The 14,131-nt window shown below is 42.0% G+C and overlaps 2 protein-coding genes and 5 non-coding genes across 12 annotated transcripts; 6 read left to right on the top strand and 1 right to left on the bottom strand.

Moving 5' to 3' along the window:
- Positions 1-2,588: 2,588 nt before the first annotated feature.
- Positions 2,589-7,192, bottom strand: LOC110508837 (piggyBac transposable element-derived protein 4). Of its 3 annotated transcripts, none has more exons than XM_021589685.2 (5): positions 7,103-7,192; positions 6,324-6,420; positions 6,051-6,185; positions 5,407-5,745; positions 2,589-5,193 (listed from the first exon to the last, which is right to left on the bottom strand). In XM_021589685.2, the coding sequence occupies exons 2-5, from the start codon at positions 6,395-6,397 to the stop codon at positions 3,201-3,203; spliced, it is 2,541 nt and encodes an 846-aa protein (XP_021445360.2). In that variant the 5' UTR covers positions 6,398-6,420; positions 7,103-7,192; the 3' UTR covers positions 2,589-3,200. The 3 variants fall into 3 exon arrangements, with proteins under 3 accessions (XP_021445360.2, XP_021445359.2, XP_021445361.2); XM_021589684.2 differs by having other exon boundaries at positions 6,820-7,103; XM_021589686.2 differs by lacking the exon at positions 7,103-7,192 and adding an exon at positions 6,923-7,090.
- A 24-nt stretch (positions 7,193-7,216) lies between these two features.
- Positions 7,217-14,126, top strand: LOC110508839 (calreticulin). Of its 4 annotated transcripts, none has more exons than XM_036965965.1 (15): positions 7,217-7,316; positions 7,759-7,822; positions 7,996-8,042; positions 8,216-8,280; positions 8,481-8,546; positions 8,730-8,797; positions 8,973-10,289; positions 10,639-10,740; positions 11,071-11,274; positions 11,417-11,511; positions 11,594-11,803; positions 12,052-12,165; positions 12,331-12,474; positions 12,687-12,779; positions 13,142-14,126. In XM_036965965.1, exons 7-15 carry the CDS (start codon positions 10,202-10,204, stop codon positions 13,364-13,366), a joined length of 1,275 nt encoding a protein of 424 aa, XP_036821860.1. In that variant the 5' UTR covers positions 7,217-7,316; positions 7,759-7,822; positions 7,996-8,042; positions 8,216-8,280; positions 8,481-8,546; positions 8,730-8,797; positions 8,973-10,201; the 3' UTR covers positions 13,367-14,126. The 4 variants fall into 4 exon arrangements, with proteins under 4 accessions (XP_036821860.1, XP_036821861.1, XP_036821863.1 ...); XM_036965966.1 differs by having other exon boundaries at positions 8,981-10,289; XM_036965968.1 differs by lacking the exon at positions 8,730-8,797 and having other exon boundaries at positions 8,981-10,289.
- LOC118944901 lies at positions 7,611-7,690 on the top strand. Its single transcript, XR_005040305.1, has one exon. It is a non-coding gene; the product is annotated as a small nucleolar RNA SNORD74 (small nucleolar RNA).
- Positions 7,862-7,932, top strand: LOC118944908. The gene has a single exon (XR_005040312.1). It is a non-coding gene; the product is annotated as a small nucleolar RNA SNORD75 (small nucleolar RNA).
- Positions 8,326-8,409, top strand: LOC118944903. Its single transcript, XR_005040307.1, has one exon. It is a non-coding gene; the product is annotated as a small nucleolar RNA snR60/Z15/Z230/Z193/J17 (small nucleolar RNA).
- On the top strand, positions 8,586-8,670 carry LOC118944902. Its single transcript, XR_005040306.1, has one exon. It is a non-coding gene; the product is annotated as a small nucleolar RNA snR60/Z15/Z230/Z193/J17 (small nucleolar RNA).
- LOC118944900 lies at positions 8,834-8,906 on the top strand. The gene has a single exon (XR_005040304.1). It is a non-coding gene; the product is annotated as a small nucleolar RNA SNORD47 (small nucleolar RNA).
- Positions 14,127-14,131: the final 5 nt, after the last annotated feature.

Consider the following 14,131-nt stretch of genomic DNA (forward strand, 5'->3'; position numbering starts at 1 on the left):
GATATCACAAAAATATAAACACAACATGCCACAATTTCAATGATTTTACTGAGTTACAGTTCATATAAAGAAATCAGTCAATTTAAATAAATAAATCAGGCCCTAATCTATGGATTTCACGACTGAGCAGGCCCACTTGGAAGCCAGGCCTACCCACTGGGGAGCCAGGCCTACCCACTGGGGAGCCAGGCCCACCCACTGGGGAGCCAGGCCTAGCCAATCAGAATGAATTTTTCCCTACAAAAGGGCTTTATTGCAGACATAAATACTCCTCAGTTTCATCAGCTGTCCAGGTAGCTGGTCTCTGACGATCCCGCAGGTGAAGAAGCCGAATGTGGAGGTCCTGGGCTGGTGTGGTTACACGTGGTCTGTGGTTATGAGACCGGTTGGACATACTGCCAATTCTCTAAAATGACATTGGAGGTGGCTTATGGTAGAGAAATTAGCGTTCAATTCTCTGGCAACAGAACATTCCTGCAGTCAGCATGTCAATTGCACACTTCCTCAAAACTTGAGACATCTCTGGCATTGTGTTGTGTGACAAAACTGCAGACTTTAGAGTGGCCTTTTATTGTCCCCTTACAATGTGCACCTGTGTAATGATCATGCTGTTTAATCAGCTACTTGATATGCCACAGCTGTCAGGTGGATGGATTATCTTGGCAAGGGAAAAATGCTCACTAACATGGATGTAAACAAATTTGTGCACACAATTTGAGAGAAATACGTTTTTTTGTGTATATGGAAAATGTATGTGATCTTTTATTTCAGCAAATAAAACATGGGACCAACACTTTACATGTTGTGTTTATAATATTGTTCAGTATAGTTCCGATTATGACAATGGAATGAATGATGGAATGACATAAATAAGGAGAACCCAATAAGAGTCTTCTTCAGATTGTTCACCTCCATACTGTACATCCCTGTTTTGTGCCAACAAGAGGTGGGAGGCAGAGATGACCAGGAGGGAACAGAAGGCAATGAAGGAGAGACTGAGTGATATAGAGAATTTTAGTGTACAAGGTAAGAACACAAAGGCAGACAATAATGAAAGAAAAAGAGGACAGAAAACATGGGGGAACCCAAATATGGAGAGTGTGCAGCGGGACAAAAAAAGGGTCCAGAGAAAGTGGGTGCCTGCTGTCCCTGTTCCTGTGCCAAATGGCAGGGCCATCGAGTGCAAGTCCAGGCCAAAACCAGACCTGACACCTGAGTATGGACTCGAGCCTAAGGCTGACCCAGCACCAAGGCACAGGGCTGACAAGGAAAACATAGAGCTGCTTGACATTGAGAATGAAGAGTGTGAGGATGAACAGTTGCCTCACAGGGGCAACAATAAGATTATGTCTTCCTCAAATTTGGAGGAAGCTCAGCATAAGTTTCAGAAGAAGGCTGAGGAGGCCAGGCATAGGGTCCAGACCAGGGCCAGGGAAAGTGATTGGCTGGGGGAACGAAAAAGTAAAAGTGAGAAATGAGAGAAAGATCGCAAGAACATACTGGAGGGAGGAGACTCAAAGTGATCAGTTCTACATTAACGGTGGAGTGATTTGCAGCCTTGCCCAGCGAGAGAAACAGAACTGGGCAAAACTGCTCAAGGGTGAGAAAGCAAGATGCAGGCCGGAAAGACGCTGGCAAGAGTGGGAGGAGATAGCCAGGAAGAAGAATACACTGAAGAGAAGCGAGAGAAATGGGCTCTGGTACAAGAAGTTGGAGAACAAACACAGCAGCCAGGGTAGTAATGAGGACAACTCGCTGCCTGAAGAAGCATCTGAGGCTGAAGCTGATGAAAGCTGCAATATGTAACTTTTTGGGCGACCTGTCCAAATTCACATAGAAATGTGAGTTATAAATCTGTCATTCTCATTTAAAGCAAGTCTAAAAAGCAGTAGATCTGTTCTGTGTTATTTCTATGCTTCCACTTAAGTTTTGTTTTTGTGTATTTTTCTTTCGGTTTTGTACACCAGCTTCAAACAGCTGAACATAATTATTGGTTATAGAAAATATATTTCATTGTGGTTTCGATTGTACAATGATTCTCTACACTATACTTGTTTTTTTGTTGAATAAACTTAAATTAGGTGAACTATTACAATTTTAGCAACCAGGAAATGCCAGAACAATTTCTGAATAGTGCATCTTTAACATACTGGCCCTGCTGCTGCCGAACTCAGCAGGAGGGCCAGATACAAATGTCTCTGGTACAGTTATGACACAGAGGAAACACTCCAAGGAGGCGAGGAGCAAGAGGGCGATAATCATTTGGATCAATACAAGAGTCAAAGAAGATGGTCTCAGGAGAACTGTGAGAAGTCCAGCTCCAGAATGGTCATGTGAAAGTTCTCTCTAATTAAATATTTGGAAGCCAATCATACTATTTGTGTCCCAACTGAATCAATGATATACTGTTCCTATCAGATTCTATTAATTGATCAGATACTATTCCCCCTAATATGGTACATTATTGGAGACATAAGATAATATGTCAAAACAAGACACCTAAAAAAAGAAACATAGTTCAATTAGTTGCGTACATTTCCAAATGTAATTTAATGAAACAATTAAATCAAATGGAAAGAATACAGAGGGAATGTTATAGATGTTTTTATTTATTAACCCAAACCCTGGTACCCAAAGCAGGCAAGCTGAGATGTTCCCAAAGTGGCAATTCCAAAGCATAAAGGTGAACAACAAATTCAGAATGATCTGAAACAATTTCCAAAATGATCAAAAAAAACAGTTGCTAATTCTCTAATGGACAGCAAAATGTCTTCCAATCTGTTTTTGTTCAGCAATTCCTGATATGTGATATAGAAATCATTGTTGAGCTTTTGGCAGTTATAGCAAGCCATGTGTTTACCGCACAAATCTATTGGCAACCATAAGCAAACATTTGTGGTGAACACATACATTTGAATAAAAAAAATAGATTTGTCATCACATCCACCGGATAGGTGCAGTGAAATCTGTTGATTTACAGGGGCAGCCATAGTAGTATGGCGCCCCTGGGGCAAATTAGGGTACAGTGCCTTGCTCAAAGGCACGTCGACAGATTTTTCACCTTGTCGGATCAGGTATTCAAACCAGCGACCTTTCGGTTACTGGCCCAATGTGTGACAATATATAGGCGCAACAATTCCCTATACATCCCACAAATTCAGAAATCCTGTAGGCCTAACCCCTGGAATGAAAATAAACTGTTAACTTGAATCTTGCTTGTCATTGTCTTTTTTCACATGCCATATTCTGAAGCAGTTCCTATCTGGTATTATGCAGAGTGCCACCTTGCAGGACTCGCACTGCCAAATGGTCTTGTGCTTACACAAATGACACTGCCTCCTTCCCTCAGAAGCTTTATTACACAACGCAACAGTGATGGGATCTTTTGTGGGCACAGGACAGCACAATAAACCAACTTCCACCTCTTCCTCTTCTTCACCCTGCTTTTCATCCTGTTTTTCACCATGCTTTTCACTCTGCATTTCCACTCGCTGTTCGCTCGGTTGTTCCTTCTGCTCCTCGTCCCTCTCCTCCTGAACATCCCCTTTCAGTGCAATGTCAGCAAGCTGCGAACAGAGCTTCTCCCTGAACTGTTTTTGGGCCATGGGCTTTGTGTTCTTAGTCACAGCCATGTCCTTGTGCATGAGCCAGCTGTTCACCACAGCAACATCTACAAAGTGATAGAAGAAGGTCTTGTACCACTTCATGGTTTTCTGGGCCACACTGTAGCATTTGATAAGGGAATCAGACAGGTCCACACCCCCCATATACTTGTTGTGGGACTTGATCGGCGCTGGGGCGGGTACAGGCTCTGTTGTCCAGGTGCCATCCTCTAACCTCTTGCGTCGTTGCACCTGCTCCTTTGCAAAGGCTTTATGGATGGTGGTACACATGATGACTGGTCGTGCGTCCATCCACTTGGTGAAGAGCAGCTCCCCGTCACGAAGCCAGCGGATGGTCCCTCTCTTTGCTCTGGGTGGCATACTGTTCTCTTGAACACCAGCAAGGCCCACACGGTTTTCACGTATGGTTCCACAAGCTCCTAATTTGTTCTTGTACAGGTCACGGAAGAGAGTTGTGCTGGTGAAATAATTATCAACGTAAATGTGGTACCCAGTGCCCAAGTGAGGGATATTCAACAGGTCAATGACAGCGTCATAGCTCTCCCCTTTGCCTGAAGCTGATGGATTTTTGCTCATAAAGACTTTGAAGTCGCACGTGTAGCCATTTCTTGAATCTGCTAAAACATACAGCTTGAATCCATACCTGTAGGACTTGGATTTAATGTATTGTTTGAGGCTGTGGCGAGCCTTGGAGTGCACCATGCGCTCATCAATGGAAAGGTTCTGGAATGGGTGGTAGAAGGCCCTGCATGCATCCAAAATCTGGTCTTTTAGAGGTTTGATTCTCATGAGCCGATCATAGTCTGCAGTCCCCTTCTTCTTGTCGTTTTCCTCATCCTCTGCTGGGTCACTCATGTGCAGTGAATAGGTGATTGCCCGAAATCTTGTCATAGTCATGACTGTACGGCAAAAAGGAATACCATACAACCTGTTCGGGACCCAGTAGTCTGATACAGTGTGCACATTCAGCAGACCCATATAGATTACAATGCTGAGGTAGTTGTACATTTCCTCCACAGATACAGGTTTAAATCCCTGTTCATGTCTTCTCTTGGCATTCTTGTTGGTGTTTGAGCAGAGAGTATCAACAATGTCATTACTGAAGAAGAGCTGGAAGAGCTCTAGAACAGTGTAGTTCTTTGAAGTGTCTAGCTGGGGTCCAGGAGTCCTAGCTGGTTCGAAGGGGAACAGTTTAGGCTCTTGGTCTGGTTCATCCTCAGTCTTCCACCTCCTCTCTGACCCAATGATAAGAGGTGTGGCTGCATGAGTGTTCCTTCTGGATTTGGCAGGGCTGGATAACCAGAGGGGAGAGGATGGAGGCCTGGCCTTCTTTTGCCCCTTTTTCTGTGTTCCTTTAGGGCTGGAAATGGTTTTTCTCTTTTTTGAAGCTCTGGTCTCTATGGCTTCTGTCTCAAAGGAAAAGGTGTCTTCATCCTCCTCACTGGACTCTGAAGCCTCAGTGGAGAGAGGGGAGGAACCCCTTACTCTGGGCTGTGAAGAGTCTGTCCCATTGGACGGGGAATCATTCCCGTCTACCGTCTCTGAATGTTCTGTCCAACCGTCTTCATCTCTGGAACGTATCAAAGACAAAAAAGGATAAGAGTGAGCAAAATCTGCTAATTGTGACATCCCTAGTACATGTAAATATATAATAGTCAAGGAACAAATGTATGTGTGACAAAATAATAATCATACCATCATTTGAAGGCATAATATCACATGTAGTGGTCAAGGGATGGCATTTTATGAGACAAGTTATAATACTGAAACTGATTCAACTCACTGGTCCAAAAGTTGATCCAACTCTTCTTTGAAATCGGAATCTATTAAGGAGGAAGACGAGGGAAACCTTACTCTGGACTGTAAAGAGACTGTCGCTTTGGGAGGGGAGTCATCCCTCCCTCTAGTCTCTATAACTGCTGTTCCATTGGACAGGGAGTCATCCCTCCCTCTAGTCTCTATAACTGCTGTCCTACAGGGAGGAGAATCACTGCCCACTCTAAGCTCTATAATTTCTGTTCCATTGGACAGGGAGTCTTCCCTCCCTCTAGTCTCTGTAACTGCTGTTCCATTGCAGTCTACAGTCTCTGAAGGTTCTGTCCAACAGTCTTTATTTTCCTCTCTGAAAACAAATCAATGAAAAAATTTAGTCAGGGTGAAGCAAAATCAGTTTATTGTGACATCCCTAGCACAAGTGAATAGCCCTTCATCTTCACTAATCAAGAAATAAAATTCTGTGATTTAAAAAAAATCATATATAATATCACATGCTTACTGTGGATGAGTGGCCCAACACAAACACATAATTCAAGGTGTATGCTGCATTCCATAAGATTTTACAGCTAGCTATATGATATGTATCAGTACTGTAGTCGTCAAGGAATGACATTTGAGAGAAGTCGAAATAGTGAAACTTATTGTACATACGGGTCCAAAAGTCGATCCATCTCATCTTCGAAATATGATATGTTGCTGTCACATTCATAGTTTTCATCCCAGTCATTCTCTTGTACTTCCCCTCCATCCTCGTCAGTGCTGTTTTCTCGTTGCCTTTTATCCCCCCTGTATGGCATTTTAATCAAATATTCAATCAAGGGTGAGAAGATCATGCCCAATTTGTTGAACAGTGATGAGTGACATGGTAATGATTTTGAAGAGCACTAGACAATATCTATAACGCAGTCATTAGCACACACTAACCTCTTGTTGTTGCATCCAAAGAGAGAGTGTCTGGCCTGACTAATTGTGTCCGGCACTTCCTCCAGCTCCATCATTACCCACTGGCTATCTCCACAGCCTGAAACCACAAGTTTAGATCATTGAGTTATCCAGCTAACAATACCATTTCGGTTGGTACTGAAATCGGTTGGCACTGAAACTTTCTCCAACATATATAGATTTTTTATAACTTTAGCTAGATTTCTGAGTTCATAAATACAGATGACTTGAAATGGTTGTCTGACAATAGACTACACACTCCTAATATTAGGCTTTTTAGGGATTTAGGAAACAGCAATTCAAAACAAGCTATTGTTTATCTGTGAGCTAGCTGGCTTGGCTATGATTTTCATTTGTGGCCGTGGTTAGGGTTATCAGGTCTGTCAAGCAATGCCCCCACAGTGGGACCCCATGCAGATTTCTAACCAGCTACCCCACCTAGCTAGCTAACACATTTACTGTCTGTTTACTTAGCTACCTGGTTAGTGCTGAGGGCTTGCAACCATGTATTTCGTTTCTCCACGTTTAGGTGGCTAGCTGTGTTTAGGTATAATTATTTCATTACATGGTAGACGCCATACCAGAAGCACCATAAAGGTTATATGATGGAACGAAACACTAGCGAGTGGAATGGCGGGTGACTAGCTACAAAAAAATGGTTTAAGTCCATCCCGGGATCTTTGGAACGTCCCTACTCTAACCTTAACTCCTGCTCTTACCCTAACCATAACCCTTGCCTAAACCCTAACGTTAACCCTTACCTTAACGTCAGAGTTGGTACGTCCCAAGGATCCAGACTAGCATTCAACAAAGCATAAATAACAAAGCGCACTACGTCATGTAATGTGACGCCAATTTTACCCACAAGCCAGCGGGGCCACAGTACAAATACCAACGTCACCCCTTCTGAAATTCTTTTCCGCGCTGAACTCAGCAGTTGAAATGTGGAGGTCCTATTGTTTGCTTCAAAAAAGGGTAACTATTCGATTATGTTTTTACAATATAGTTTAACTTGAAATCAGGAACTATATACAGGTATCAAATAAAAACGTTAACATTTTGCTTGGTGGCCAGCTTTGGTATTAGTATTTGACTTGCGTGTAACGCTAAGTCAAGGTGCATGCGTGGCCTGCCATGTGTGCAGGAACTTGCTAACACTAACTACTATAGCTTGGCTACATCTTTCACACAACAGCCGACTTTAATTTTTTACTTTACTTCAGAATCAACACATTCTAAATATATAAGTAAATTGTCTGGAATTTAATCCGTGTCTGATGTGATGAAGAACATGTTGGTAGGGACATCTGAGAACTCTGAGGAAACGCCAACTTTACTGACCAGACATGGATTGGATTTGAATTCTTCATTCCACTAAGACTTTGCCTGTGATATCTAACCGTCCCTCAACTTTCAGATTATGATGTACAACACGCGTGATCCTGGATGACTAATGTATCTGCCTAATGGTTTACAATCAGGTATGGCACACTGATGATAACTCATTGTAATTAATATTTAGCCTGTGATGAATATTTGAATAAGAGTAGTGGACAGAAGTGATTTCTGACACATTTTCAAACTGATGGCCATCTATTAAACTGATTGACATTTTATGACCTGACAAATTTAATAGTGAATGTTTTCCTTTTAGAGTAACTTCTTGCTGACCCTGAGAAACCGGGAGATTGCTCAATCCTGGTATGTTTTCATGGAAACCCTTAGCTGTTATGGAAATTTACTAGCTATGCTGTTTATTAAAGTATCATTGGGAATCTCTGAGACTATGGAGGATCTTCGATCACGAAATGGTCTGCTGATATAAATTTCTAAAATGCCACCCCTCTGAAACAATATTGATCAAATTGTTTCAGGTTTGCCTCCAGCGGGAACGCCATGGTCTGAACTTCCAGCCATAATGATCAAGGAACCATTGATGGTGAGTCCTGTTTACTTTGGCTGCAAGCATCATTTTCAACCATTGCTGATACAATGATGACTGCATAGTTCAGCAGATTAAACATGAAGAACTATCAGCATTGTCTTTCGCTCCTATCTGATGTATCCACTGTTAAAAAAGACTGTAGGATTATTTTCGCTCTGAATCCATTTTATGAATCAACTTTATTTGTTCTTCAGGTGGTATGCCTGAAGTTGGGGTCACATGGGTGGAACCTTTAGTGTGACTCCTCGTACCAGTTGCTGGTAAGTAGTGTTTACTGCAGCTGGAACACTCAACTGTTGCTGATACAAATGATGACAGCATAGTTCAGCAGATTAACCATGAAGAACTATCAGCATTGTCTTTCGCTCCTATCTGATGTATTGGCTATTAGATTAGATTTTAAATGTGGCTTCCTGCCCATCCTGACAAATTCTCAATTTCAGGCATGGTGAGATGGGAGTGTGACTGATCCTGGTTCTCGATGTAAAAATTGTGACAAGATGAACTCAAAGTAAGCACTTGCACAACGTTGTCTTTACATTTCATCAGCCAGTGATGAAAAGATTCTGCCATATGATTACACTGCTTATACTCCAACCGGTCCATTTATTTCTGGGGGTTTAATGGTGTGAATATATCTGTTTTTGGTGTGCTGCTCCTGAACCCTTTGCTTATTCCCATTCCAGGTTCCAAGGGGGTGTTGGAAGATGAGGTGAATATGCAGTAAATTCCCTCGCCACGTGAGAATCAACTGAGTGGGTATGTTATTTTACGCATGCAGAGTATTTTCCATTATATGCCACTGGCTTACTGATTCAGTATCTTACCCTTTACACGAGGGGTATATTTCAATGGGTTGGTCTGCATTCTTCCCTAAAATATTCATACATTTACTGTGCCCATTTCAAGATCAGCTTGAAATGGACACAGTAATTGACTGCAACCAAAACCCCATATTAGGTTTCGCTTGCTTGATGGACCTGTCAATATAGTTGTATCAATGTTAGCTGGCTAATGTTAACTTGCTGATCCTGCTTTGTAGTATGCCCCTCTGGTCTGTGAGTTATAGTTATATTGTGGGGTTAGAAAATGATGATTCAATTCTTGAACTCTCTCCCTGAGATCTTGATGACAAGAAAGGATACTGATCTCTCCCCAATGATTCCTAGTGTTTCAGCCTACCAGTGACTATTTGGCTCACTTGTGTTTTCTTCCCTCCGGTGTTTGGTCAGGAGGGTGTGCAGGACCTGTCATTTACCACTGACCTACAGTTGTCCTGAAGAAAGCAGTGCATCACCGGCTTGAATTTATAATTCAGCAATTTGTTTGGAGACATGATGGGGGGGGGGGGGGGGACTTCATTAAACTGTACATGTGTTCTAATTTTAGCTTGGTAAATAAAACTAGTAAGTGTGTAACTTCATTGTCCAGAACCAATAAAGGAATTTGTACAGAATTTGTGATATTTTTTTTTAAATATTTGCTACATTAACTATTAGATGTGGGTGTTTTTTTCCCACCTTTTATTTAACCAGGTAGGCAAGTTGAGAACAAGTTCCCATTTACAATTGCGACCTGGCCAAGATGAGGCAAAGCAGTTCGACACGTACAACAACAGTTACACATGGCGTAAAACAAACACAGTATAAAGTGACTTGAAGATGGTTCCTATATATTCATGGTGGGTGCGGTTTGATGCTACCAATTTGAGGTTCTGGCAAATTTGTGTTGCTGGTTTCTTGGCTACAGTATGGTACATTAGCTGTACCACAGCATCCAAAGTCTCAGCTTCCCTGTCAACCAATGAAAATCGGACATTTGTTCAGGGTGGACTGATTGGCCAGGCGGACAGGGAGTGGGGAAACTGCGTTTAGCAGGGTGGTCAACTATCATTTAACATTTAGCAAGCCACGTCATGCGAGGGTCGATGCTATTCAGTGCACTGATTGCACTAGCCAGTGCCGAACCATCGCTGTATTTTAAAGAGCAGTTTGAAGATGGGGGTGAGTTCCATTAATTTCGGCTAGGCTGCCGTTATTGCCAGATTCAACTGAATTTCCAACTAGCCTAGCTAGTATACAGCTAACTGTTAGTGAGCTAATCAACCATAACGATGAAACGACAATAGCTAGCTATGCTTCGTTAGATGCAATAATGCATGTTTAGTTTGCTTTTTAGCCACACTGAGTCGCTTATAACGATGGCTGGCATGTTTGCCAGCTAATTAAATGTACCTAGCCAACGGGTGACGCTAGCCTAGTGCTTGAATAAACCTTTAACGTTAGCTAAATTTGTATTCACCTATGCCAATATTGTGGCCTTTCTAGTATTTGATTCTGTTTTTGCTGTCAGATTCTTGGACTACCCGGTGGGTTGAATCCAGCCATAGGTCTGACTACGGGGAATTTGTCCTGACACCTGGGAAATTCTATGGAGATCCAGAGAAAGACAAAGGTAGATATCGTGTCATGAACCTGAGGCTTCATGTAGTTTAAAGTTTGCACGCTAAAGATAAGCTTGTCCAATATTATGATTATTCTGACGTTAAGACCATGTGATAAAATATTTGTATTCAACTTTTAATCCAGAGAAAGTCAGTTAAGAACAAATGCTTATTTTACAATGACTGCCTACACCTCATCTGGTCAGTCAGTTTCGTGACCCCACCATTGTTCTGAGAATTTCAGAATCAGTCTCATACACATTTCTGCTTTTCCTCTCGACTGTGGAGCAGGAAGCAACTCCGAATTTGAAACGGTCTAAAACATATCTTATTCCCCTCAGGTCTCCAGACCAGCCAGGATGCCCGCTTCTACTCTTCTTCTGCTCGATTTGAGCCCTTCAGCAACCAGGGCAAGACCCTGGTGATCCAGTTCACTGTGAAGCACGAGCAGAACATCGACTGTGGGGGAGGCTACATCAAACTATTCCCCGCTGACCTTGATCAGGCAGACATGCATGGAGACTCCAAATACAACATCATGTTCGGTAAAGTCCATTACCAATGAGATAATGATGGTACTAGCAAAATGATTGATAACCACTTAGTTACACTGTATTGTGTAGGTTGTATTGTTTAGGTTGTATATTTAATTTGTACAGTTAATCATAATGGTTTTCCCATATCCAGGTCCAGACATCTGTGGCCCAGGCACCAAGAAAGTTCATGTCATTATCAACTACAAGGGCAAGAATCATCTCATCAACAAGGACATCAGGTGCAAGGTAAAGCATATGTCACAAATGAGCTTTTTCGACGTGACGTCCACATTGGGTGGATCAAATCAATCTTTTTTTTGTTTTCCAGGATGATGAGTACACTCATCTGTACACTCTGATCCTGAACCCTGACAATACGTACGAGGTGAAGATTGACAACAAGAAAGTGGAGTCTGGAAGTCTGGAGGAGGACTGGGATATTCTGCCTCCTAAGAAGGTCAAGGACCCAGAGGCTGTGAAGCCAGACGACTGGGACGAGAGGGAGAGGGTGGAGGACCCAGAGGATAAGAAACCAGAGGTGGGTAGATAACGGTAGACACCTTTTCTGTCTAGAGACCCATGGCTGTTTCTGCATTCAACAATGCTAACAAGCCACATTATTGTATTGGCAGGACAATGGCAGAAACTGACTGGCCGACCAGGAATCTAACCAGCTACTCTTGATGCAAAAGCAATCCCTTCTGTCAATATTTTATGAGTAGAATGTCTTTCATGATTTTCACTTTGTTAATGTGGGGTTAATGATTCAATGTTGTCATTTGTCAGGACTGGGATAGGCCAGAGAACATTGCTGACCCGGACGCTAAGAAGCCTGAGGATTGGGACAATGAGATGGACGGTGAATGGGAGCCACCCATGGTCTCCAACCCTGACTATAAGGCAAGCAGTCAGACACATAACTGGGGCTAAGGTATTTCCTGGCCCTATACACATGACAGAACCACATTTTGTTTTTTGATTGAGACATCGAGTATGACAGTAGTTTTCTCTATTGCCACTTCAGTCATATGAACAGCTGTTTAATTGATTTGTTTGCCTTCTCAGGGCGAATGGAAACCCCGCAAGATCGACAACCCTGACTACAAGGGCAAATGGGTGCATCCTGAGATTGACAATCCAGAATACAGCGCAGACTCTGAAATATACAGATTCGACAGCATCGGCGTCATTGGCCTGGACCTGTGGCAGGTACTGTGGAGGACCTTATTCAGTTGTTTCAGTACCTTAATTATTGACACGTAATGCTAAAGAGTGGAATCTTATTGAAAAGTATTCTGTTTGTGATTATTTAAAAAGGCTATATTTTTCCTTTTTAATTGAAAAGAGAAAATGCATCCCTGAAATAATATTTTTGCCCAGAAGTATTTGGAGTAATTCAGACATGTTCATTGCTGTCACAGGTAAAATCTGGGACCATCTTCGATAACTTCCTGATCACTGACGACACTACGCTGGCAGAAGAGGTTGGCAATGAGACCTGGGGTCAGACTAAGGTCAGTGGTACTCACCTCTCAGGTTCAAACTTTAATACATACCCACTGGGCACAGACGTCAATTCAACGTCTATTCCACATTGGTTCAACGTTATTTCATTAAAATTACGTGGAAACAACGTTGATTCAAACAGTGTGCCCAGTGGGTATTCACACTGGTGTCTCTTGAGTCGCATTCCCCTAACCCCAATTTGTTATCTGACAATTTGTTACAGGATTATTTGTCTGAATAAATTCACTAGTTTGGTTTCAGATCTTTATGAAGACATATTTGCAACGTTGCCTAACAGCACACTACAAACTGTAAAAATGCTAATTCCTGTGGTTTGTTAAAATGGCTGTCTCTGTTTCATGTTTTGTAGGATCCAGAGAAAAAGATGAAGGTGTCCCAGGAGGAACAGGAGAGGAAGAAACTAGAGGCGGAAGAGATGGGGAGGAAAGAGCAGACAAAAGACGAGCCTGAAGACGAGGAGGAAGAAGAGAAGGAGGAAGAGTTAGAGGACCGTGAAGAAGAAGAAGAAGAAGAAGAAGAGACTGGAGCAGAGGAAGAAGAGGAGGAAACAGACTCTATAAAGGATGAACTTTAGAGGACTGACTTTCTCATTGGGGTGAATCTTCCGTTGAGCCTGGGGAGGGATTATGCGTCATTTCTCTTTACCATCCAGTCAGTCAGGCCTCAAAGTAATGTTGAGAGAAGGGGCGGTGAAGAAGTCATTTAGATTTTACTGCAAAATCTGTGACATTTTTTATTTTATGTTTTTTATTTAACTTATTAGATTTTGACTCACTGGTTTACCGCCTTATTAATTAAGGCAGTGAACCAGTGTGTCAAAACTAACCTATTTCTTGTAAGTATGCATTTAATTGTCTGTTTCTCCACCAAATATCACAGATGAAGTCTAATTGATTGAAGCTTGTGTGTTTTTGTTTTCTTAATTCACATTGAGTGAATATGTACTCCATGTAAATCCTACTCAACCTTGACATGCATAGCGATAGTTTCCCATTCATTCAATGTCCATTTGCTAACTAAATGCAGTCACATACTGACATACTATTAGGTAGAAGTATCATCTATAACCTCACCAAGGCCAAATTCATTCACCAACCTCTAATTCAATTGACATTCAGCCATGAACTACTGTAGCCAAGTCAGACGTTTACTCCATTGTGAGTTTTCACTGTTGTATTTTGTCTTGCACAGTAACCGCATACTTCCTAATGTAGCCTATTGCATTTGTTCCCCCTTATTGTTTTTGTAGATATTTGGAATCTTATTTGGGAAATTATGACGATTACAGATATTGTTGTGCAAAAATACTGTACAGTAGTAAAAAAAAAAAAAAAGAGGG

This window comes from Oncorhynchus mykiss, chromosome 28 (assembly GCF_013265735.2).
Source record: "Oncorhynchus mykiss isolate Arlee chromosome 28, USDA_OmykA_1.1, whole genome shotgun sequence".
NCBI classification, from domain to species: Eukaryota; Metazoa; Chordata; class Actinopteri; order Salmoniformes; family Salmonidae; genus Oncorhynchus; species Oncorhynchus mykiss.